We start from the raw sequence: 26,692 nt of genomic DNA on the forward strand, positions 1-26,692 counted from the left end.
CAGAAGACTCTCACAGCCTCCCTGATAAAGCTGGGGGGGGGGGGGGAGAGCAGGATGGAGCAGGAGCTTGTTTATCTAGGCCTGGTGGCTTAATGTTCCCAGGCCATCTCTAAGGCAAGGGAGGGGGCAGGCTGAGAGCTCACGGTTGGCTTGGTTAAAACACAAAAGCTCATGTGCCATGAATGCCACTTCTGAGGTTGGCAAGTCACCCTGCAATGTGGACCATTAAATGTTTCCTGTGTTTAGAAGCCAGAGAACAAGGGTTATTGGCTCCTCAAGTCAAGGTTTCTACAAGTCTTTCCTCAAAGGCACTTAAAAAAAAAAACAAAAGAAAATAAAACAAGATCTTTCTACATAGCCCTAGCTATCTTAGAACTCACTATGCTAACCAGGCTGACCTCAAACTCTGAAAGATCTGCTTGCCTCTGTCTCCCTTATTATACTGGGATTAAAGAGACCCCACTGTCTTAGGGTTTCTATTGCTGATGAAACACCATGACCGAAAAGCACATTGGGGAGGAAAGGGTTTTTTTTTTTTTTTCTTTTTTCTTCGAGACAGGGACCAATGGAGGAACAGGAACTCAGGTGAGAACCTGGAGGCAGGAGCTGATGCAGAGGCCATGGAGGGTGCTGCTTACCAGCTTGCTGGCTATGGCTTCCCCAGCCTGCTTTCTTATAGAACCCAGGACCACCTGCCTAGGGATGGCTCCACCCATAATGGGCTGGGTCACCCCCCCATCAATCACTAATTAATAGAATGCCCTACAGACTTGCCTACAACCAAAATTTATGGAGGTATCTTCTCAATTGAGGTTGCTTTCTTTCAGATAACACTAGTTTATGTGTCAGCGCAGCCACCATGCCCGCCTCCCACTTTCATAAAAGGTGAAAGAAAGCATGGTGGGCAACCTGTTCCCTGATGCTTCCTCCCCTCAGAGGGGAGGAGCATAGCCTGGCTCTGTAAGGCCCCAAGTCTGGTAGTCAAGGCTGCTGCTCCTCACACTTTCTAGGGCCTGGCAGCTGGGGTTTTCCCTCCTTGTCTTTGGCATGTGAAGCCAGGCAGCCTTATATGGGGCAGAAATCTGTGCCAAACTTACTTCTGCAGTCTATCCCCAGATGCCAGAACATATGGACACAGGGTGTCCCAGGAACCCTGACCTTACCTGAGAGTTCTGGGCTACAGGCAAGTCCAAGCTACTGCTGGACCCAGCAGAGATTGACCAAAGACTACAGCCATGGAAGGGCGAATCAAGGCTGCCTCCTCCAGATGGAGAGGTGGGGCTGAGACTACAGCATGCAATGTGAGACCTGGTATATAAGACACAGCACAGGGAGAGCCAGGCAGGCTGCCAGCTGCTCACTCTGCAGCCCAGTTTTCTCCTCAGCAACTGTAGCCTGGGGACTTTGGGAGGATGCAGGCTAAGGCTGGGAGAGTTCCAAAGGGCTGGACCAAAGCTCTGCCTTCTCTGGACATAGGTCAAGTAGACAACATTCCTAGGGTACTACTCAGGAAAAAAAAAAAAAAAGATTAAAATCAGTTATACTAAAAAGTTTTATTTCTCCACACGCTCTGCTTGATTCATACAGAAAATCACAAAGTTTTCCTGCCTTTCCGGATGGGCTGTCTCTATAGATGGTTCACTTCTGTACATCTACCTTGTAAAGCAAGGAGAGGAGAGAGGCATGATTCAGATCAAGGCCATGTTGCATGGGGCTGAGGGGCAGTGGGGACCATGATTGGACGATGCAACCCTGCAGTCCTGTCCCTATGGCCAGATCCTTGTCAGGTATGTTTTGTCAGCAGAGGGTCATACCTGAGCTCTTGGTGTCTGTGAGGCCAGACAACTCAGGCTGAAGACTCAGATTCTGACCACCTGTGCAGCCACACTCAGGCCCGGCCTGCCCGCACTGTCCATGGCCTTGGGCTGCCTCCTGAGGTAAAGGCGGCCAAAGGTGCCACCTACTTGTCCTTTGGTGAGCCGCCCAGGATTCATACAAACACAGCCAAAGATATCCTGGGAAAGAAAGGATACTGGGTTGAGAGGCCCTCAACTGGGTGTAACAGCATCAGCATCTTACACTGAGTTTTAGAAAACAGAAACAAAGGCAACCAAGCAGGCAGGCAAATATGTTCACTTGTAAGTGGAGAGTCTTTGGGGCAGAGTAAAGAATGCAGTGGCCTCTCGGGAGGAGGAGCTCCCATTCTTGGGGACAAAGCTGATCCCAACACTTTGTTTTCCCACACGAAGGGGAGATCAGGAGTTGAAATGGGTGTCACACACTGTAATGCTAGCACTCACGAGGCTGAGGCAGGACATGTCAAGGGTTCCAGAACATTCTGGGCTGTAGAGACCCTGCTTCAAAATGTTCCCTCCCTTGAAAAGCAGACAAACCACTGTTGAAAATGGACTGGACCCAGCTTGAAAAAAACTGGTGTGTTGAACTCCCTGTGAGGGAGTCAATACTGAGGCAGCTGGGCCGGTAGACTAAGAGCTCATGGGGAGGTCAGGTTGGAATTCAGAGGAAGGCAGGCAGGTAACATGTTCCCAGGTCACCTCGACATGGTCCGTAGCCCTCACCCTTTGATATTTAGGCTCTTCTCAGGCAGGCCTGTGCTACTTTCTCATGCTTCCTTCATGAGCCCTGACCTCAGCCATCAGCTCTGTGCTGGCCCCAAGAGGACACTGTCCCTTTCAGTAGACCCAGTTAGAGCAAGTGCCAGGAAACCTGAAAGGAAAAGTCAGGTTCTGATGTCTCTGGAACAAAAGCCAGTTCAAACCCACCTTCACAAAGTACCTCAGCTCTGATGGTACTATGAAGACATCAGGGGTGACTGGCAGCTGGGCATAAGTATAGAAGCTCTCGTAGTCTATGGCCATGTCCTCGTGGGGTGGGTAAAGTGGGTAGTAGCTGCAGAGATGGGAGAGGCAATTCAGGAACCCTAGGGGAGCCTCCCACTCCCAGTTTCCACACTGCCCGTAAGTATGGCCTGGCTTTTCTCTTACATTTGAGGGAACAGAACTCAGTTTTGTCACCATAGGATGAAATTTCCTGTTGGCCCTGTGCAGGTCCTGACAGTCAAATACGCCACAGCCCTGATCCAATTACTCTTCGGGTTGGCAGGACACTCACCTTCTCTGTGTCAGGATGTGCTTGAGGATTCGGCTGAATTTGTCTGAAGTCCCAGAAGAGCTGGGAAAGGCAGAAAGCAATGAGGGGAGTGGGGGGGGGGGGGGGGGGGGCCGAACCAGGCTTCTTAGTCCTCTTCAGGGAGGACGCTTGGACTCCAGACAACTAGAGAGAAGCTATAAGCAGCAAGGACCCAATTCCAGGGGAAGCTTGGAATCACACAGCTGGCTCTTTCCCAGGACAGGGCAGTAGGGCACAGGGCTTAGAGGGAAAGAAGAATCCTAGGAATCAGGATATGGGAGGCCTCAGCGCTGGGACACGCACTGTCTCATATAAGACAAGTCACACATTCTAGCACCATGAAGCCACACACAGCCAGGCAACCCTGTGTCTCACACCCCAGGCAAAGCACATACCCGACCACTGACTTCCTAGCTCGTCCCTCTCTCCTGGCAAGGAAGGTTTGTAGAAAATCCAACTGCCTAGCCTATTCTGGTGTTTCTGTTCACTATTCTGCTAAGTCCATGGGAAACCTACAGAGGAACACTTGACTGCTCAGGTCACAAATTAGGAAGATAAAGAAAATAACCAGAGCCAAAAATACGAATCTCAGAGGCTGGGTGTTTCCATCAAATAAAACAGACTTTGTTCTTTGGAGCCTCAGACATGGTAAACTAGTGACAACAACAAATATGTCTGTCTGCCACCTTCAGCACACACAGAAAGGCTGCATTTTTGGTTTAAGTGTGGTTCTCACTACTCCTTTTCAAGACTGTCAAGTAGCATGGGGGATGTGTGTGTGTAGGGGGGGTGTCTTGATGATAAGAGGGACAGGATGCGGGGAGCCAGCTGTCTTCTTACCTACAGATCTCCTCAGCCCCGATGTGGAACAGTAGGTCCGTGGATGTCAAACCAAACATCACTCCATTTATGGAGAGGGTGCAGGGCTCTGACACAAACTGCACTCGCTGAAAGGAGGAGCTGACATGAACACTCGAATCCAATAGCTAAAGGATTCCTCCCCGCCAAAGCTGGGGCCTGCAGACCACCAAGGACCAACCCAAGGGTAGCAACTTATAACACCACTATTGTGGATTTAGGGGCTGTGCTTGCTCCTGAGAGGGCTTCTCTGCCCTCACTCCCAGGGCTGTCTTCACCCCACCCACTGCTGGCTGGCCAGAGGCGGGCACTGGTACCTTCTTGTCCTCTCGGGGCAGTTCGGAGAAGGTGAAAGGTGGCTGTGGGTATACGGGCTCGTGATGCACATCCCTCAGAGATGGGACGAAGATAAGGTGGGAGCCAGAGCTGCTTGGTCAAAATATAAACACAAGAGGGACCAGACTGAGTCAGCAGACCTGGGGCACAGGCTCAAGGAGTGAGCACATCCTTCATCTGGCAGTCCTCCAGGGAGGTTTGATGGCATTCCACTCTGACCAGACACTATCTCTCAGGACCCTGTGAGGGAAAGGCAACCTCCTGGCACTTACACATGTCTATCTGCATCTGGTGCATATACCTTAGGACACACTGTCTCTTGGGTTTGTGGCACCCATTACAGAGGGGAACTGTTGTCTGGTGGGAAAGAAAAAGACCAAGACCTACAGCTGGGAATGGAAGGCACACGCAAGTAATCCTGGGCCTTGGGAGGTAGGAGGGTGTTAGGAGTTTGAGGCTAGCCTGAGCTCTAAAGTGAGACCCTATTTGAGGGGGGAGCCTCAGGACTGGAACTGGAGCTTAAGCCTGACCTCACTCTCCAGGGCATGGGTAGCTTGCGGGCAATAAAGTTTTCCCGACACATGGCTGGGGCAATACAAGTAAAGCCAGGGAAGAGTGAGGCAAACCGGTCAGATCCTGAGGCTGCCGTCACACTTGGAAGATCAACCCAAACCTTTCCGTCAACAAAGGGCGAAGCCAGGTCTACTGGACAGTGAAGACAGACTGTCAGAGGGCCAGTCACCTCCCCTCTCATGTCAGGAAGTGATGCCAATTCTACTCAGCAGAACTAGAGATACTGCAGAGCGGCAGCCGCTCCTGTGATGGGGACAGGAAAGTCTCTAGGGTTACAACATGAAGTGGAGAAAAAAGCTGTGGCCCCCAGGACCAGCTGTTTCCATAACCACAAAAGAGAAAAGGGAAAGCCGCTGCTTTGGTTCCCTTGCCGTCCTTGGCAGAGAGAGCCACTGTAAACCAAACAGGTGTAACTGTTCCGAGGACATGCCCGGAACCAGCCAACAGCTCTCACTTGCAGCCCCTTCCTCCTCCTTGTGCTTAAACAATGAGACAGGTACAGATGCCCAGAGCCAGAGTTACAGGTAGTTTTGAGGAGCTGTTTGATGTGGGTGCTGAGAACCAAACTCCCACTGCTGAGCCATCTTTCCACCCCTGCACAGGAACTTTTGACTTCTATCAGATACTTGTGTGCTATAACAGATTACCAGAATCTCGAGGCCAAAGGTACCTCTCATGACACTCACAATCTCTGTCACCAAGTTCACTGCCGTTGTCCAAGTTCACCATGTGGGTACTAGAATCTGGTGAACAGGACAGGGAGGGAGCCGGAAGGGGCAACGTATGCTCCAAGTCTCCAGGAATGAAACTCTGAAGGTGCAACAGACTGGGGGGCGGGGCGGCAGCTGTCTGACCTCATGGGACTGAGCTGCTCTTCAGGACAGGCTTAGGAGGAGGAAACAGCCTCCGCTCATGGCTCGGTGCTGGCTACAGGGGGAGGGGCCGGGAAGAAAATTCCAACTATGTGCCTAGTTGCACAACTTCACTTCATACATCATGGTGGGAGGGTCTCAGTGTTGTCATTTGAGCAGTGAGGTGCACCAGGGCTCTCTGCTGCTACAAAGGAGCCCACACACATCTGCCAAGTTCTGAGAGCTTGGGGTTCTGCAGCTCTGACCCAGCATCATTTCTATACTGCTCTGGCAGGGTGGGGCTGCTCCCCTGCCCTGAGCTCACTCTAGCCACAGATGAAAGTGCCTGGTGGCGCTGGGAGCTGGCCCCGGGGTAACAATGCTCCGTCTATTCTTTGTTTATGTCACTGCTATCAATAGCACATGGGACGAGGAACCAAAAATCAGAATCCAACCTCATGTTGGATGCACCAGCCAGTGCTGGGTGCTGCTCCAGAGCCTCTCCTGCTTGTGTGTGTGTGTGTGTGTGTGTGTGTGTGTGTGTGCGCGCGCACGTGTGTGCACCCGCGCTCGAAGCAGAGGTTTATCTTCTAAGGACCTTGAGAAGGGAGGAGGATGGAAGAAGCTCAAGTCTCCTGGCTCCAGGCCTGATGCCAGCACACGGTTGTATTACAACTAATCAACCTGGGATCTGTTCTCAGGACAGAAGGCGGAAGGAAGACCTTTAAAAAAACCACCTTTGTTACACGTTTGTTTTAAAGCTCAGCCTCAGGAATGTTTGTTTACTGTGAGTTCAGCAACAGAAAGCAAATCCCAGGAGCCGCCTGCCACTCCATTTTCTTTCTGACCTGGCCCAACAAATAGGACAGAAACTGAGGATCAGCCCTCTGCCTCCAGCTTTAGACTCTTACTGGAGCTGTGAGGCCCACACTAGAACCCAGCGCTGATGTCGGTTGGTGCTGGGCTTCTCAGTCCTGTCTTCCAAGCTACGCTGAGGATTCAAGACCCACCCTCACTCAAGCCTCTCCCACCCATCACCCTAGCCCTTGGCAGCCGTCCACCACCACGGGGAGCACTGACTCAGGATAGGAACTTGGGCTTACCCCAGAACATTCCCTTTGCGCAAGGAGGTTTGGGGCCTCTCAGGATTTCACTGTCAATGCCTCCCCACCCTGAGAATATTCCCATGGAGTAACTGCTTATATACAAAAGGAAGTGAGAACGGGAAGTGAGGAGAGCGAAGGAAGGGAGTGTGTGAAGATCGTCCTTTCAAGTTTGTTTATCTGACTTACAAAGATGCCTTTTTACCCACTGTCCGAGCACTCAAGTTCAAGGGTTCTATCTGATCTCTGAGTTCAAAAGGACGGAAAGAACAGGAACAAACACGACTTTTAAGCAGTTTCGGTTTCCTACTGGTCTGTCCTAGAAGAACCTAGAAAGCTCTAGGTTCTGTCCAGCATCTGGAGTGCTAACCTTCTTGTTCCTTCGATAACTGTTCTCAGGCATTGCTTGAACACGTCTTCAAATGGGATTGTCAACTTACAGTTCTGCAAGAAAGGAAAGGAGGTGCACTCGGGGCAGATGCCTGGGGTCTGCTCAGGGCTAAAACTTGTAGGATGACCCTAGGGGCTCTGAGTGGACACAGGGTAACAATGAGAAAGACAGGAGCCAGGCACCGGGCCTCATGCTTTGCAATCCTAGCCCTCAGGAGGGAGAAGCAGGATTGCTGTGAGCTCCAGACTAGCCTAGGATGCAGACAGAATTCTAAGGCAGCCTGGCTCTAGTGTCTCAAACAAACAAAGGGGGGGGGGGCGGGGGATGCGACAGTGCTGCCTATCTGTAAGGAACAGAATCCAGATAAGGGAAGAATTAATTCTCTTGCACACAAGCTGAGCGTCCGGGATGAAGACTGCCTTGAAATCTTTTCTGTGGAGGAGAAACACCTGCCAACAAAGGACAGGAGGCCCAGACCCTTGACCAAGATCCCAGGAAGGACCATTTGTGATTATGTATCAGAGGACCTCTTTACACATGACCTACCAGCTTAGAGCAGTAACCACAGAACAGTCTTTGCCTCTTCAGCTCAGTAGGTAGCGTGCCAGTCTCACAGGGGACTTCCTTTTCTTTTTTTAAAATTTATTTATTTTTTATATGTAAGTACACTGTTGCTGTCTTCAGACACACCAGAAGAGGGCATCTGATCCCATTACAGATGGTTGTGAGCCACCATGTGGTTGCTGGGAATTGAACTCAGGACCTCTGGAAGAGCAGCCAGTGCTCTTAACCACTGATCCATCTCTCCAGTCCCCCATAGGGGACTTTCAAAGCCTGGACTCATTTGCATTTGTTAATGCTTTTGTGCCTGAGCAATTAAGTGGTATAGACAAAGGAACCACCCATTTCTAAATCCTTTCCTGGGTTCCAGACAGTCTGGTGAACTGGAGCTTTCAAATTGAGGACATTTCTTAAATATGGCCGGTGATGTCTTCCTAGGTAGCTATGGTTGATGTAAGCCTGCTGCAGTTACAGGAGAACTCCCAAAGAGGAAACTAAGAGAGCCTAAATCGAGTGCCAGCACCCAGCACCCCCACCCCCTCCGCTGCAGGCACTTACCTCCACCTGTTCGTGTTTAGCGTCCAGGAATGGTCCCAACTGCCAGTGACAAAGGTGGGAGAAAGCACCCAAAACCAAATCAGAATCGTCAGCATTTCAAAGGCTTTCAGACAAAGTGTCTAAGAGCAGTTCCCTGCCCGGCTCCACCTGTCCCCTGGAGAACCTGGGGAGTTAGCAGGTGGGCCAAGGAGCATCTGAGCACTGTTCCTCTCAGAGGGCTTTCCAGGGCCCTATGTCCCTGGTGGTGCCCCCAACGACACTGGGCTATTTCCTGTTTTCTACACCTAGCAAGAACAACAGACCACTATGTTCCCAGTAACATAAAAAAAGAGATTATTTGAAGATCAGGGTACCAAGACAGAGCAAGAATCTTTTAAAACCAGAGGAGACAGTAAAGCTGGGCCTCTGGACTCAGTGACAGCTGTGGAGCTGCACCTCCACAGGTGTAGGTTTTTAAAATCCCAGCACTTGGGAAGGAGAGGCAAGCAAATCTCTGAGTTTAAAGCCAACCTGGTCTATGTAGTGAGATGCTGTCTCAAGATCAGAAAGAAAACAAAGAAGAATTAACAAAACAAACTCTTTATAAAAGGATAGATAGATGTTTCCTAAAAACTTCAAAAGCATCAAAGCCCTTTTCTAAGGCCCACCTCATTGCCATCACATCCTACCCCCATTGCCTCCCTGAGCACAGGGGACCTACCAGCATGCAGACATCTGGCCGGTCATGGTTGATAATGGTGATCAGATCAAGCAGGGGCTCGTATGTGATGCTGTCGGAGGTGGTATAAGGTCCACAGGCAACTAACACCATAGTCTGCTCAAAATCTGAGACAGAAGGCACTGCAATGTCACGAGGAGAAAGAATAGGCATTGGGTGGAAGGAGTAGGACCACTGAGGGAAAATGCCATAGGATTTGCTTCATTAAGTCTGATGAGTACCTGTCTGGGGAATTCAAAGTGAGGAGCAACCCCTCCCCCAAGAATACTGAACCAGCACAGGCAGGGAGAGCCCTGAGCCTCGGGGGCTTGTTCCCTGTAGTGCACCTGGGTGATGTGAGCAGACTGGTAGCCAGGAAAAAACCAAGGGGACATGTGTTCACACCGTGGAGAAGCTAGGGATCATCTGGAGGTTCAGTGTGTGGGACACTGTAAGGACTTGAGGCCCAGAAAGGCAGGCTCTGGAGGAGGGCCAGACACTGAACGACCGTGCTGGGAATTCCTGCTACCAGGACATTACAGCTGCCAAGCCTGTGTCCCCACCCCAAACTCAGGTTTCTAAGCCCTGTCCAGTTCTTAGTTAAGTTTTTTAAGTTAAAGTCTGATCTAGTTCCTGTGGTCGGTATAATAAACCTCCCAAACTCCCAAGTTTTTTAATTATTACTTTACTATAGCTGTTCCTGGGGACCCAAGTTTGGTTCCCAGTACCCACAGAGGCAGCTCACATCTGCCTATGACTGCTACCCCGGGGATACAACACCATCTTATGTCCTCTATAGATACCTGCACTCAGAAGTACACATAGCCACACACAGCACACATATAAACACACTGACAAAAAAAAATCAAATACATCTTAAAAACAATAAGTAAATGAATTATTCCAAACTTGGTGGCTTTAAAGTAATTTACTATCTTACAGTTCTGGACACTAAGTCCAGAAGTAAAGCTGTCAGTGGGCTGCATACGTCGAGAGGTCTCTTGTGCTACACCTTTAAAGCCAGCAGCCTGAAGTCTCTGTTCCCTGACTTTCATCTCTCTGCCATCAATTTTCATAAGGACCTATGTGATTGCACTGACTAATTACATCCCAAAGATGATTTATTTATTTTAAATATAATTTATTTTTATTTTATGTACATTGGTGCTTTGCCTGCGTGTATGTCTGTATGAGGGTGTCGGATCCCTGGAATAGGAGTTACGTGGTTGAGAGATGCTATGTGGATGCTGGGAATTGAACCTGGGTCCTCTGGTAGAGCAGCTAGTGCTCTTAACCACTGAGCCATCTCTCCGATTTATTTTATTTTACTTTTTGAGACAGTGTCTGGTTATATAGACCAGGTTATATAGCATGTATAGACCAGGTTTGACTTGAACTTACAAAGATCTGCCTGCCTTGCCTCCTAAGTGCTAAGACTAAAGGCGCACATTACCCAGCCCCATCTCAGCACTCAGCCACAAGAGCAAGTCCTTCTGACCATAGAAAGTGGCATACTTTCAGGTTTGAAAGATCATGGAAGTGTTATTCAGTCTACCACAGGAGTACCACCATGAACTGAGACTGGAAGAGTCTGCCTTTCTCCCCCACACAGATATTCTGTGAGACTGTGTACAATGTCACAAACAATTGATTCTCATTTCCGATTCCAGGTCATCTCCAAGGATACCTGCACACACATCAATGTGTGGGGGCACTGGCAGCATGCCAGTGTTGGCATTTATTGAAAATCTTTACTGATGTTTGTTCTATTTTTCTTACAAAAATGTTTAGAAATAACTTCCTCTCCCCCTTTCTCTTGTGGTAGCAGGAAATCTAACTCAGAGCCTCACATAAGCTACATAACTGCTGTCTACTGAGCAAGAGTCCAGTTTACAGATATTTTGAAACAACGCTTGTTAACTTAAAAGAAAACTTATTATTATTTATTTTATTGTATTGCATTTTCTATCTAGATTACTTGTTCCTCTTTAAAAAAATAAAAAAGACAGAGTCTTTTTTGTTTTCTTTTGTTTGTTTGTTTGTTTGTTTTTTTCAAGACAGGGTTTCTCTGTGTAGCCCTGGCCGTCCTGGAACTCACTCTGTAGACCAGGCTGGCCTTGAACTCAGAAATCCACCTGTCTCTGCCTCCCAACTTTTTTGTTTTCTTGAGACAGGGTTTCTGTGTAGCCCTGGCTATCGTGGAGCTCACTCTGTAGACCAGACTGGTCTCGAACTCAGAAATCCGCCTGCTTCTGGGATTAAAGGCGTGCGCCACCACTGCCTTGGCCAGTCTTACCATGTGGCCATGGCTGGCCTAGAGCTCCCTATGTAGACCAAGCTGGGTTGGAGTGCAGAGATCTACCGGTTTCTGCCTCTTGGGTGATAGGATTAAAGGCATGTGCCATCGTGCCTGGCCGGAAAAATTTCCAAACTTACAAAGAGAGCACAGACTTCCGCGTGTCTTTTCCTAGAGCTCTCTGATATTAACTTTTCCTCCAGAGCACAGTTGTGGAATCACCTCCGGTGTGTCACTGCCAACTAAATTAGGTTTTCCCACTGGTGTTCGTTTCTCCTCCAGGCTCCTGTCTGAGACACCGACTTTGTGTTATTACATGTGTAGCCTCTCCTTTCCCACAGCTGTTAGGCAGCAGCCCGGATTACAGTGTTCACACTGTGTCATCAGAGCCCAGACAATGACACTACCTGTGCTCAAGGGTCCCGTGTGCCTACTGACCAGCCATGTCCTTACTGCTCGGAGGCCACTCCCAGAGCTTGTGTTGCTTCCTGAGCCTGGGCAGCTTTAGTCTGGGGCTTTGTCTATCACCCCCATTGTTGGCAAGAGACATTTTGAATCAGAACTTACCTCCCTCCTCTTCAGTGGGCTGATAGAATGGAAGCGGCACACCCTGAAACAGGAGAGCACAGCTGAGGTCTGGCTCCTGCCATTGCTTTGGTAAGGGCTGGCTGAGTGTCTGGAGGTTTGCAGTGGGAGGACTGGGAGAAGGACCAGAGAATGTATCTCTGCCTTGCTCTTGAGAGTTACAACCCAGAGCCCACAGAATCTGCCATTTTTCTAAATAGCTCACTGTTTCTACACAGACCAGGCAACAGGAAGTCCCTGATATATTCTCAAAAAACACTTGGCCACCCCATGCAAAGCAGGTGCCTAAACCACTGGCATGCTAGGCAAGGATGGAAGAGAAGGGAATCTAGCTACTTTTCTTGGCATCCTACGGAACTCTCTGGAGGACTGCAGTAGAGAGCAAAGATGAGGCCAAATTTGGCTGTAGCCATTTTTGTAAATGAAGTTTGAATGGGATTCCTCCACAGTCATGTGTTTGTACATGGCCTGTGGCTGTATTGTCATATAATGATACAGACTTACGTGAGGTCTTACAGGCTAAAACACCTGCTCCTTGGCTCTTTGGAGGAAAGGGTTTACTAACTTATAGCTTGGAGGTAGGTTCAAGTCTTTTTTTTTTTTTTTTTTTTCTCTCTGAGACAGGGTTTCTCTGTGTAGCCCTGGCTGTCCTGTAACTCACTCTGTAGACCAGGCTGGCCTGGAACTCAGAAATCTGCCTGCCTCTGCCTCCCAAGTGCTGGGATTAAAGGCGTGCGCCACCACTGCCTGGCGGTTCAAGTCTTAGAAACAGAAAAGACTAACAAGAGTACAGAGACTGAAAAGGACCGGTTTCTTTCATCAGAACTGAACATACTGAGACTGACCCAAACGTGGAGAGGGGGAGGGGCCCACCCTGTACCTCATAGAGTTTGGTGGCAGTAAGTCTCCTACCAGTGGTGTTGAATCCTTCCATAATTACAACCTGAAAGACAAGAAACACAAGACAGCTAAATAGGAGAGGTAAATGAGAGGTCTAAGATAATTGCTTCTGGTGATTATAAACCTAGGGCATTTTCCAGAAAACAGATGCAGGGCACCCTCCCCTGTACCATATCAGTCACAATTATGCTCTACACAGATGACCTAATCCCCACAACAATCCCGTGAGGTAAAGTTTTTATTTTATTTTATGGATGAAAATGCCTTGGCTTTAAAGGTCAAGTACCTTGCCCATAGCCACACAACTCATGAGGTGGAACTGTGTACAAGTTGGAGCCAGAGCTAAGGAGAGAAAGACATCCCTAAAATAGTGGTCCTATACAACCTGACCTTGGGGCAACAGAGACGGAAAACAAGAAACAGCTGCCCACCGCTTGCTGCTCAGATCTGCATCCCAGAAGATTCCAGTCTCACCTGTCCAGGAAAGAGAGAATACTCTCTGAGTTCAGATAAATCCACTGGAATGTGAGTGCCGGAGGAGTGTTCCCGGTCTCCCTCAAGAATCACTGACTTGCTGTTCAGCTTCCCATTGCTGTCACAGCCAATCTGACCCAGCAGGGTGACAGGCTCCTACCAAAGGAAGAACGCAACATAACAACGGGCACAGTGAACCCCACATGGCACATGTTTCAGGGGTGATCACAGCATTGCCACTGAAAGTGGAAGGACCCTGCAAGGGCGTCTAGGCCACCACTTGCCTACCAGGTGTGCTGAGAGGCTCCCTGCGTGTGAGCATTGACAAGCAGGGGAACACCCCCAGCCCACAGCACTTCTGGAAAACCACAGCTATTAATAGATCATCCACAGAGCTGCCACACGCTGTTCTCAGGGGACAGGCACAAACTCATTTGACCTTCACAACCACTGTAAGGAAGATAATGGCAACGCCCAGCAGCAATAACTTCATTATGGTCAAACAATAGGGGAAGCCTGGACCCAAAGGTCAAAAGTTTGGCTCCAGAGCCAAGTGCACAGCACCTCTCGGTCCTCTCATGCTCTTGCCTCTCCCCAGTCTTTTTATATAACCCAGGCAGGCCTTGAACTTTCGGTCCTCCTGCCTCAGGTTCCCAAGTACCCGGATACCACACAGGATGTCATACTGCCACTTCCAGAGGAAGTTATTCATAGACGGAACTGAAATCTCTCCTAGTGGCTTCCTGTGTAGGGCTTCCGCTCTCGGGAGCAAACTGAATTATGTCTAATCTTTCCCTCATGTGAGGCCCTTCCCCCACGCTTCCTCTCAATTTCTCCAGAACTTCCAACAGGACAAAGTTTATTTATGGTCCCTGGAAACAAACATAGGACAAAAGCACATTCAAGGATTATATAGCACATATCTGGTAGATCAGCAATGCTCCAGAGAAAGTACCCACACCAGAGCTGAAGCACGAAGTGAGTCTAGATGCCAGATCTGTGACAGTTCTCAACCCAGAGCAATCACCACCTGGGCAAGGGAGCAGAATTCCTAACCTGTCCGCTCTCACCTTGCAAACCTGGACGCATCTACCTGTGGGAGCTCTCCAACGGCAATCTGCCCCACCACTGAGAAAACAAGGTTTCAACCTTTGCTTATATGTAAGACCAAGTCCAAGAGAGAGGAAAAAAAAGTCTGGTGAGCCAGGCAGGGAGTGCTTTTCAGGGAGCCAACCAAGGCTAACATTGAAGCACAGCACTGGCTAGGCGGAAAGGCTTCCCCACTGACTTCAGAGAGCAGGAATAATTTCACTGGGCATGATGGCGTACATTTTTAATCCCAGCACTCGGGAGACAGAGAAGGGCTGGTTTCTTGGGTCAAGGCTGGCCTGCTCTACACCGGGAATCAAGGTTAGTACAAATTATCGAGACCAATTCCTATGACTCTTACTTGTGCTGGGACGTGGAGAGGAGTAAAGGCCTCGATCTTGTGATGCTCCTTCAGCTCGCTGCCAAGCTCTTCTATCTTACAGGTCAGAACTGTAATCCAAAGGTGACAGGGCGCTGTCACAAGACATTTCACTCACCAAGAAAAGATAGCCCACTGCCAAACATCACAACCATTCTATAGGATCGAGAAGCATGGACATCTGTCTAGTTTGAACCTCAGGCCTTAGTCTATTTTCTGACACAATTACTAATCTGGTTTTCCACTGGGCCTCGGGAGGGCACATGGCACAGCCCCAGAGCATCGCTGGCAACTTCATCCTCACCAGATTGCATGGAACTCAAGGATAACCTGGAGCATCTGCGTGTTCATGATTCACGAGCTAAGCTCTTCCACAGCTCGTGTTCCATTGCTAGGGCGGCTGATAGGACTTCGGAGACTACAGCCTCTCCCAGCGTCCTTCCCCTTCACTGAAGAGCACCACGAGGTCCTCTACCAACTTCTCGACCAAAGGCCACCAGCTGAGCAGGCTCTGTCACTTCACTTCTCTCAGCTCTAACACAGGGCTGTAAGCCCGAGAGACTGCAAGTGAGAACCAGTTACCTTCTCGAATGTCTGGGAGCTGCTGAAACATAGTTTTGTAGCTGCCAGTGAGTGGCTCTGGGCACCCCACGACCTTCAGACTGATGCTTCCAGAGCCTCCTCTCCCAGACCAAGACATGCCCTGGGCTGAGCCAAAGGTGGTAACCACTTCTCCCCGGTTGGTTCTGGAGTTGTATTTCTGGGAGGGAGTAGCACTGAAGGGAAGCAGAATAGATTAGAATTACTGTGCCTGCCTGTGGCTACCTGAGAAAGCAACACAATGAGGCCAGGCTTGGAGGCCTGGAGAAAAAGCAAGCTGTCTTGTAGAACTAATCAACGTGGCGGGGCTGGAGTACTCTGACCCTTCAGGAATCTCGGGAATGAGGTGCTGAGGAACACCAGAACACAAAAGTTTACAAGTTTAAGGACAGAAACATAAAAACATTGTTATTTTTCTCCATCAAAACTAAATGAAGTAAGACAAAATGCACTTTGACTCGATTGAACATCAAGTTTCAAGTACTTTCCTTCCTTGTGAGTCACTCTCTGTCATTTGATCCTGAAACAGTGACTGGGTCAGAGACTGCTGAGCAAATACAAAAACCTACAATACAATACACTTGAAATCAGGCACAGTGGCAAGGTCTGCAATCCTAGCACTCAGAGAGCAAAGGCAGGACAGGACCTCAGGGCCGTCCTCAGCTAAGTTTGAGGACACTCTAGACTACATAAGACCCTACCTCAAAATAAAAACAAAAACCTCACAGTTCAAAGCACAAACAACACTAAAATAAAAGTTCAACAAAATTAATGACCTTTCCCTTGCCTCTGAGAGGTGGAGATGCAATGAACAAACAGCTAACGGGGAGCAAGACCCCCTCAACCCCACCCCAAGGCTGCACTGATGAACTGTGTTCGTTCCTACTGTAAACCACACCTCCAAGGACACATGGGTGTTTGCTGGTCCACTTGGAAACTTCTAATCCTCCTGCTGTGAACACTGTTTATGAGAGGTCTAAAAACACACCTCGCACCGGGGAGTGGTGGTGCACACTCAATCCTAGCACTCAGGAGGCAGAGGCAGGCGGATTTCTGAGTTTGAGGCCAGCCTGGTCTACAGAGTGAGTAGCCAGGGCTACACAGAGAAACCCTGTCTTGAAAAACAAAAAAAAAAAAAAAAAAAAAAAAAGAAAGAAAGAAAGAAAGAAAGAAAGAAAGAAATAGAAACACACCTCACTCAGCACACTAACACTCGGTAGGAACTCACTTCACAGAGGGCATGGTCACAACTGCTGCCAACACCGCCTCCTTCCAGACAAGCTACAGAAAATGAGCTCAATTATATTTATCTCCAGGTTGCCTCAACCTAAATAATTTACAGGCTACTTTCATAAATTACAGAATGAGTTTCTGATGTCAGCTTTCTTACTATACATTTAAAAAGTGACCAGGCAGGGAAGTCACCAGCTTCCCTGAGCTTGACCCATGAAGGGACAGCCATCATTCATCTATGGGTCTCTCTAACGGAGACCCATTATTTGTGGATTTCTGCAGACTTATGCATAGTGGCTGCAGCCATGAGGAAATATCAGTTAAGCTGCTGAAGAAAGATTCAGTGAGGAGAAGAAAATGCTCAGAAACCGGCTGTCACCTGAGCGTGGGATGAACAGGTTACGCAATGCTGCAAACAAAGACACAAAAAAATTCCTTTCCTTTCAAAAAAAAAAAAAAAAACTTCAGATTGCAAAAAGAAATCCAAGTAAACACAAGCGAGTAGAAGCAGGTGAGAGCCTATCTGCCCTGACTGGCCAGACACGCCAGACGCCTGGGCTTCTGAATAGCCGGGCTGTTTTCAAAAGGAGCTATCAGTTCCCTATCTAGGAAATGAGCCCTGGAGAAGTGGGTGGAAAGCAAGTTTCCTTAATTACTGTACGGAATGGTAATTTTCCACAAGGCAGAGAACCTCAGGCTTTCCAGCCAGCTCGAAGCAGAAGGCCCACTCCCATGGCGGTTAATAAGTTACCAGCAGTTAGACTTATCAGCAGAGAAAGAGGCGTGGCTTTCCTGGCGCCCGCATCGATTACGATACATACCTCGGGGAGAAACTTGATGGTGAGAGAAGCTGATGTGGGCTGCGAGTAGAGACACTCCTTTTGGTTAGGGGGGTTTCTGGGGTGCTGCTAACTCGCTTGTGAGGACCCTAGAAACAAGATGAAAAGTGAAATCCCACTCACTCTGGCTTCAAGCCGTTCCTTAGACAGGACTAGGTGGTACAGTAAGGGACACAGGGCAGACTGAGGGGCCTCAGGAACTGCCTCCAGCCATGCTCCCTCACCTCCAACTGGTAACCCAGCACCCACCAGGACACTAGCTGCACTCTGAAGGCCATCATGACAAGAATGCAAACATTCCCCAAAGGAGCGGGCAGGCCAGCCACCAGACCTGCCGACCTGTACATGCTCACCCCTTCTGCATGTAGAAAAGACCAGTTTGGCAATGCTTAGCTTTGACCTGTGTGCACGCATTCTCCCGAGAAGGGATGGGACCACATTACACTTCTTTTGGCCAAGTCTACCACACATTTTCCCAATTAAACCCTGGACTAACTCCAGGCAGATAAGGCGCTTGAGTTCATACTTGGAGAGAGTAGTCAGCAAACACCTCACTAATGCTCACAGCTGGTTGCATTTTTGTTGTTTTGTTTTACTTTTTCTTTTCTTTTCCTTTGCTCATCAGTACAACACCAAATAAGTCCAGAATTAAGGATGAAACCCAATCACAGGACTTAGCATTCCCGAAAGACTAGGATAACGGGAGGCTAACAGGAAAGACAAAGTCTTACCCAGGACAACCACACCATCTCAGATGCACAAACTTTTCTGACTCAAGGGCTCCCCCTGTTGGTGCACTTAAGGAAATGCCACCAAGCTATCAACTGGTGGAGCCTGTGGGACCCAAGGTGAGAACAGACTCAGAACCATAAGATAGGCATGATGGCTTGTACTTGAAATCCTAGCTTCTGGAAGCTGCAGTGCAAAGGTTACCCAACTTTGGGCCAGCCTTGGCTATGCACTGAGACCCCGACTCAAAAAAACAAAGGAAGTTGCACTGGAAACTAAATATTGGTGGTTTTGTTTACTTCAGATTCTATTCATGTGTACTTGTGTGAGCATGTGCATGCAGGTAAAGGTGACTGGGGAGGTCGGAAGAGCCATCAGGACCCCTGGAGTTGGAGTTACACGCAGCTGTAAACTGTCTGATGTGGGTGCTCAGAACCTGAGTCCCCTGCAAGAGCATCAAGATTTTGTAACTGACGAGATGGCTCTCCAGCCTGTGTTGCTTTTTGTTTGAGACAGTCTCGGGTATTAAAGCTCACTATGTAGCTGAAGCTGGCCCACGACTCCTGATGTGCCTCCACCACAGCTGGCTTACAAACCAGATTTTAAATCTTAACTTTTCTATGTTTACTTATTATCGAATGGGTGCATATTGTGTGTGGGCATGGGTGCCCCAGTACAAGTGTGGAGTCAGAGGACAACACTGTGGAGCTGGTTCTCTCTACCCACCTTCCGCCGGTTCGGGGATGGGAGGAAGGCAGGTCCTCTAAAATGACGGCTCTACACACTGATGCTCCTCTATAATCACTTCTTTTTTTTGTTTTAAGACAGAGTCTCTCTGTGTAATCCTGGCTGTCCTGGAACTATGTAGACCAGGCTACCCTTGAATTCACAGAGATCCTTGTACCTCTGCTTCCCAAGTCCTGGAATTAAAGGCATGCACCACCACACCTGATTAAAATAACCATTCTTGAACATTCCTTAACTGTATCTTAATAGCTTCCAACTAAATATATACACTAAAATAGTTATCCTAATTTAAATGCAAACTTACAGCTTTTTATATACTGATTTTTTAAAAATTCTACATGCATTTTCCTACACTGGTACAATCTTTATCCTTAATCCCCAAGTTATCTGATTGAGGTCTATTTAATAAATAATCTTTATGCCTCCTTGTCTACTGCTAGAATATGTCATTTTAAATTTTTGTCATTATTAATAGTTGTATGCCCACCATCATGCATTAGTCTGTGAGATTTTTAGGAGGTGGTTGGGAACGGACTGTGGGGCCCTGTAGACACTAAACATGCACCCACTGTGCTACACTCCTAGATCTCAGGAGTCCTTTCACAGGAAGAATGATTAAGACAAAGGATAAACATGACTTTAGGGTTTCCCCAGCCATTTCTCAAAAAGATCCCTCTAGAATGCTAATTCTGCAGCGATCACAGGCTAGGCCCTCGGGAAAGAACAGCGAAGGAAGCAGCGCCCACACTGAGAGCGTCTGTAACGGAGAGGAATGAACAAAATTAAGACCCAAGAGGAAGAGGCAGGAGGCTGCTACTTCAGACAGGCAGGTTCTCCCTGAAGACCAAGCAAGATAACAAGTGTGGCAGAGTGGGGACACAAAGCCGAGGCGGGACCAGTCCAGTCCACCCTCTCTTCACACATGCTAGTTCACAACGTGAACCTTATGTCTGGTGAGACCAGGCTGTCCTGGAACTCACAGATATCCACCTGCCACTGCTTCCCAAGTGCTGGGACTAAAGGAGTGTGCCACCACGCTCAGCTCTGTGATATGTTTTTAAGAATGTTATTTGTGGGCTGGAGAGACGGCTCAGCAGTTAAAAGCACTGACTGCTCTTTCAGAGGCCCTGAGTTCGATTCCAGCAACCACATGGTGGCTCACAACCATCTGTAATGGAGTCTGATGTTCTCTCCTGGTGTGTCTGAAGAAGGCTACAGTGTACTCACATACATAAAATAAATAAATTTTTTTTAATAAGTAATTTTTAAATATTATTTATTTAATATAAATGAGTACACTGCAGCTGTCTTCAGACACATCAGGTCCCATTACAGATGGATGTGAGCTACTAGTAGTTGCTGGGAATTGAACTCAGGACCTCTGGGAGAGCAGTCAGTGCTCTTAACTGCTGAGCCATCTCACCAGCTCCATAAATAAATCTAAAAAAACAACAACCAAACAACCAAACAAAAACAAACAAAAAACCCCAAGTTATTTGTGGGATGCAATTCCCAGACACCGCATGTTCACCTTAGAGGGTGTGGTGTAAGAGCTCAGAAGGGTCTCCTCTTCCTCCTCTGCTTCAATTCTGAAAACATTGGTCAAGGAGAACAATTATGTGAGATTAAATGAGAAACTGAATGTTAGGCATTTTTAAAAGTTTAAGTGTATATGTAACCTGAGAAATTACATAACACATATATGTGGCTTAGTCCAAAGGCCTTCAGCAGAGGATACAGCTCTTGTATGGAGACAATGTCCCTGGCTCCTGCGTGCCCGCTGTCTTTGGAGGCAGTGTGCCAGGCTTTGGAAAGTTTTTTGTTCAGAACCTGAGGAATGAAACAGAAGAAGATGGTGAATATGTTATTCCACAGTTGGGGGTCGGGGGTAGAGGGTGGGGGTGGGGTGGCAGGGGCACACTTCCCATTTGAAATAATCACAGGCATTCAGGATGCAAGCAAAGAAAGGCTAGTTGGTATAGCAGTTACCAGGCATGCAAGAAGCCCTGTTCAATTCCAGCATCACCCTACTCCCACTGCAAACCAGAAGCAGGTGGATCTCTGAGTTCAAGGCCAGCATTGTCTACATAATGAGACCCTGTCTCTAAAAACAACAAAAACATGACAGTCTGGGCATGATGGAAAATGCCTATCATCCTAGCATTTGGGAGGCAGAAAGATCATGATCAATCTTTCCCTTCCTCCCTCTCCCTCTCCCACCCCCACACTAAAGGCTTCTATAGCAGCTGAAGAGATGGATCAGTGGTTAAGACTACACAGTGCTTTTCCAGAAGATCTGAGTTCGATTCCCAGCACCCCGATAAGGCAGCTCACAGGACCTGTAACTCCGGCTCCAGGGGATCTGACACCTCTGGCCTTTGGAGGGACCTGCACTCACGCACTCATATGCACACATACACATAATTAGACTGATAATAAAAATAAATATTTTTTAAAAATAAATATTAAAAATTCTCTTCATAACCGTCTACCAACAACACATAATACTAATTTCCAACCAACCATATACCAGGCAGTTTTAGATGCTTCATGAACACTCTCATTTAAAATTTTTAAAAAAGACTGACTGATTCATTCATTCATTCAATGTATACAAGTACACTGTCTTTCTCTTCAGTCACACCAGAAGAGGGCATCAGCTCCAATTACAGATGGTTGTAAACCGCCATGTGGTTGCTGGAATTGAACTCAGGACTTCTGAAAGAGCAGTCAGTGCTCTTAACCACTGAGCCATCTCTCCAGCCCCCCACCCCCATTTAACTTTTACAACAATCACTAAAAACAACAGTTATTAGAACGTAACAGAAGAAAGAAACCAAGGCTCAGAAATTGTAAGTAGGGTCCAGTGATATGGCTCAGTGGAGAAAGAACTTGAGGTCAAGCCTACCAGCTTGAGTTTGAACCCCACAACCCACTTGGTGGAAAGAGAGAACCACTTTTCTTTTTTTGTTTGTTTGTTTTGTTTTTTGAGACAGGGTTTCCCTGGCTGTCCTGGAACTCACTCCGTAGACCAGGCTGGCCTTGAACTCAGAAATCCGCCTGCCTCTGCCTCCCAAGTGCTGGGATTAAAGGCGTGCGCCACCTCTGCCAGGCACCACTTTTCTTTTTTAAGACAAGGTCTCACTATGTAGCCCTGGCTGTCCTGAAACTCACTCTGTAGACCAGGTTGTCCTCAGACTCACAGGGATCTTATAGTCGTCCTCTCACCTCTGCAGCACAGGTGTGCATCCATACACACGCACACGTACACACAGTAACTAAGTGCATAAAACCGAAAGGCATTATGTTCTGAGAGAAAGAAGAGAAGAAGAGGAAGGAGCAGGCCATGCTCACACTGGGACCCCAAGGCTTGCATCTTTTCATCCACTGGCACCTCCTCGCAGCAGGATGACACCAGTTAACTCACATTTGCTCTTACCTCGTGTTCAAAAGAGTTCAGGATCTCTGCAGTAAGGCAGGACCTCCCTGTGCTGGTGCAGAAGGCGATAAGCTCGCTGACCATTCCCTCCTCAGTCTGTCGGTACAGAACACACAGCTCTGCCACTGCAAGGAGAGAAGTTGGCCACCACATAAGAACCTAGCTCACTCTTACAGCTTTCACCTCGAGAGGCCAAACAGTCCTCTGCGATCCAGCATCCATGGGCCCTGGGAACACAGCGGTCAACAAAACCAAGAAGAGCTCTTGTTCACAGACGCTCGCTCACTGCTATCGGGGTGGAGAGAACAGGGAAGCATACAGTACGCTAGACACTCATGGATGCCATAGGGAAATGAAGTGGGGGTTGGGAATGGATCAGAGAGCTAAGGAGAGGCTGGCAATTTAAAATAGCCAGGGCTACATAGTAAGACCTTGTCTTAAAAAGAGGCCAGGAAAGGGCCCGGGAGGTAAAGTGCTTGCCACATGAGCCTGAAGACAGGAGTGCAGTGGGCATGGTGGCGAGCCTGTGAGCCCTGGTGTGCAGAAGGCAGAGACGGGGAATGCTGCTAGAGATGCAGCCTCAATATATAAGCTAAGGAGTGATTGGGAAGATGAGTGTCACCACAGTGATGCACCTAGCAGGAAGTGACTCTGGTTCTGAGTCCTGACCAGTCACATGGAGATAAAAATGATAGATCAATCGCCAAAGGCTGAGAAATGGTGATGGGCAAACTCCAAGGAAACCCAGGAGTGGTGGCAGTGAATCTACAGCAAGAATCTGCTCACACACACACGCACACGCACATGCACACGCACACTCACACAGAGAAATCACTCTAGTTCCAGAGGATCTGACTCCCTCTTCTGGCTTTTGAGGGCTCTGCCTGCGTGTGCTGCACTTGTATATCCCAGACGAACACTCATTCACATACATAAACCTATTTTTTTAAAGAATAGGTTTTAACGAAGAGACGAGGATAAACACTGGCAAGTGCTGCTGATAATTCAAAATAAGGACTAATAATTCAGCCCTGTCTCTGGCAAGACAAAGGTCATCAGTTTCCCTGACAACAGCAGGTCCCTAAATCTGGGAAGATAGAAAAGTCATAGAAAGGCTTTAAGAAAGAAAACTTAAGGGTGCTGGAGAGATGGTTCAGCGATTAAGAGCACTGACTGCTCTTCCAGAGGTTCTGAGTTCAATTCCCAGCAACCACACGGTGGCTCACAACAATCTGTAATGGGATCCATCCAATGCCCTCTTCTGGTGTGTCTGAAGACAGTGACAATGTACTCACATACATACATATAATAAATAAATAAAATATTTTTTTTAAAAAAAGAAACAAACCTTAAGATATCAAGAATGGACAACTCTCCCGAAGAGTCCTGTTGTAATTAGGAAGGGGGGAACTCAGGTGTGGGGTCAACAAAGCACTTTAGGCAAAAAGACACACACCCCTGCCAGTTTCTGTAGCACTTGCCTTCAGCTTCATCGTGAGACCTTATCTCAACAGAAACAACGACAAGCAGGAACCATACTTCTTAGCTGGGACACATTCTTTTTTTCTAAAAACACTTAAACTTTATTTATATACATGAGTATTTTGCTTGTATTGAAGTGTACAACATGCATGCCGTGCCTGAGGTGGCCAGAATCCGGGGGTACCGGATCCTCTAGAATGGTAGTTGCAGATCCCTAGGCACAGAAAAGTGAGTATCAGTCCTCTGGAAGGTAAGTGCTCTTAACCACGGAGTCATCTCTCCAGCCCCAAGGCACAGAATCTTCAAAAGATTTCAAATTCTTTTTTAAAAAATAATTTATTGTTATGTTATGTGTATTAGTGTTCTGCCTCCATGTATGCCTGTGTGAAGGTGTCATGACGATTTTGGTGTCATAGAGTAGTGAGCAAAGCAGACAGGATCTCACTGTTTAGCCCTAGCTGGCCTTGACGTATCTATGATCCTCCTGGCCTCAGGCTCCCAAGTGCTGGGATAATGGGCAAGCCCACTTATTTTATTTCCTACAATAAGAATTTCAAAGTGTATACACAGTGCATCTGAAACTGATGCACACATCTTCCAGGAGAGATGTGTAATTTAAATCTTTACCACTGGTCTCTGTGGACCAATAAATACGAGGCACTGGACTCCAGAGCAAGAGACGGGGGTTGGCACACAATCAGGCAATTAAGCCTCCTTGCCCATGTTCCTCCATCTAGAAAGAGAGGAAGCCAATAAGCTCCCTGAAGTTTCTTCCAAAGCTACAATAAAGGAGTAGGGATCCACCTAGAGGAATTCCTATTTCCACAGACCATTAAAAACTCTGATGAACGGGACATGGTGTTGTACATCTTTAATCCTAGCACGCGGGAAGCAGAGGCAGGCGATCTCTGTGAGTTCAAGGCCAGTACAGTAGTCTACATAATGAGTTCTGGGGTTACACAGACTCTGTCTTTAAAAAAAACAACTCTGAGCATTGAGTCATTGAGCAGCAGATGATTAGGTGTGAGCTGCAAACGGTTCCAATGTCTCCTTTTCGCAATGTCACCTGTTGTTTTGTCAGGACCCAAGCGGTACCCCAGGAGCATATGGTACTTGGAAGCGATCCCCCTCGGTTCGGGACTCACGTTTCTCCATCAGGGAATCCTCGAACTCCATGCCGAAGATCTGTAGCTCCTCCGCCAGCTGCTGGGTGGACACGGCCATGGTGGCCAGGGAGAGGCAGGGCGCCTGCCGCCGGGCTCCGACCTCAGCTCAAGTCTGCCCTGCAGAAGCTTACTTATCCTTTCGCTTTGCGGGAAGGTGACAGGGAGGCGTCACGGGACCACCTAGCCTAAGCCTTCAGACGATCCCAGCCACCAGGTCACAGAGAAATATTTCAAAAACCCTCGAGAAGTATCGATCCGGAGAGAAAACTTGCTTCCGAAAGCTACACCTTAACGTCTCAGAGAAGAGCACAGCCAGGAAAAACCCGCCAAACGCTTTCCTTAGCGCGCGCTTGCGCGAGGTCCGTCCAGCCCCGCCCTCCCCGCGCACGCGCCGGCCCTCCCATTGCGGCTGCGCAGAACGCGCCCTCTGCCTTACAGTCCGCGCGGAAATTGAGAGTCAGGGCGTCGTACTGCGGCTGTTTAAGGAGTCGCCTATCCTGCTAAGCTCCGTGATGCTTGTTTGTTCCTTTTTCCCCCTGGCCAGGAGGCGCTGTTTGTATCTTGCAGTGACTGACACTTGTGTCCGGCACGGCCCGGAAGGGCATGTTAGCTCCTTCCTACTCCACCTCAGCATCTCCATTCTGCTCTGCCTTGGTTCGTCCTGATCTAAGGCTTTCATAGAGAATGTGGTTATTACAGCTGTTATGAGTATCAGTCACGGGGATAGCCCTGTTTTCTTGAGACATTTTGGTGGATCCAGGGTGAAAAGCTGACTAATACAGATTTACAGGCCAAGGTTCCAAAGTGGGCAACATGAAAGCAGGTCACTGAAGGGGGAGTGCTTAGAGAGTAAAATGCGTGCATTTTCTTCCTGATATGTTTACTAATTTTTCGAACCCAAGTCTCCATTGATTTGGCTTAAGTCAAGTGACCTGTGACACCATAAGAATGGAATGGAGGACTGACAGAGCCTTTAAGAAAAAACGGTTTGAAGCTAGGCCTGATAGCGCACACACACACGTAAGTAATCTCAGCACTTGGAGGCTGAGGCAGATCTCTGCAAGTTCCAGCCAAGGCTATACAGAGAGACCCTGTCTCAATAAACAAGCAAGCAAGAAACACCAAACAGGACTGTAGAGATGGCTCACAAAGGACTTGGGTTTGGTTCCAGCACTTGTGTGGTGGCTCACAGTTGCCTATGACTCCAGTTTCAGGGGACCTGACACCTCCTGGTCCCTACAGGTTCCTACATGCACATGATGCACATACATACACTCGGGGACTCACAAACACCCATTAAGAAACATGCTGTTAGCCCCAGCACTAGGGAAGCAGAAGTAGGCAGATTTCTGAGTTTGAGGCTAGATTGGTCTACAGAATGAAATCCAGAACAGTCAGAGCGACACAGAGAAACCCTATCTCAAAACAAAAGCAAATTGTGTGTGTGTGTGTGTGTTTAAAGTCTCACTGAACTAGGCATCGTGACTCATAGCTGCAATCTCAGTATTTGAGGGGGTGAGATGGGATATTAACATGAGACTGCAGCCAACCTGGCCTACATTATAAGTCTGTCCAACAGAAAAACAAAACAGAAAAACCTTACTAATTTTCACACGAGTAGCAGGAAGCAGTGGGCTGGGCTGCAAGAATTTAGCC

At 48.1% G+C, this 26,692-nt stretch overlaps 1 protein-coding gene across 2 annotated transcripts; it reads right to left on the minus strand.

The window, feature by feature from the left end:
• Positions 1 to 1,534: 1,534 nt before the first annotated feature.
• Positions 1,535 to 25,404, minus strand: Pola2 (DNA polymerase alpha 2, accessory subunit). Of its 2 annotated transcripts, XM_034490738.2 has the most exons (19): positions 25,016 to 25,404; positions 22,389 to 22,513; positions 20,688 to 20,779; positions 20,481 to 20,538; positions 17,456 to 17,562; positions 15,384 to 15,577; positions 14,784 to 14,872; positions 13,334 to 13,489; positions 12,840 to 12,902; positions 11,942 to 11,984; positions 9,082 to 9,221; positions 8,382 to 8,420; positions 7,242 to 7,315; positions 4,326 to 4,434; positions 3,991 to 4,097; positions 3,133 to 3,192; positions 2,784 to 2,910; positions 1,815 to 2,015; positions 1,535 to 1,656 (listed from the first exon to the last, which is right to left on the minus strand). In XM_034490738.2, exons 1-18 carry the CDS (start codon positions 25,092 to 25,094, stop codon positions 1,860 to 1,862), a joined length of 1,818 nt encoding a protein of 605 aa, XP_034346629.1. In that variant the 5' UTR covers positions 25,095 to 25,404; the 3' UTR covers positions 1,535 to 1,656; positions 1,815 to 1,859. The 2 variants fall into 2 exon arrangements, 1 of the variants encoding a protein (XP_034346629.1); XR_013104929.1 differs by lacking the exons at positions 1,535 to 1,656; positions 1,815 to 2,015 and having other exon boundaries at positions 3,006 to 3,192.
• Positions 25,405 to 26,692: the final 1,288 nt, after the last annotated feature.

The sequence above is a fragment of the Arvicanthis niloticus genome, chromosome 1 (genome assembly GCF_011762505.2).
Source record: "Arvicanthis niloticus isolate mArvNil1 chromosome 1, mArvNil1.pat.X, whole genome shotgun sequence".
NCBI lineage: Eukaryota > Metazoa > Chordata > Mammalia > Rodentia > Muridae > Arvicanthis > Arvicanthis niloticus.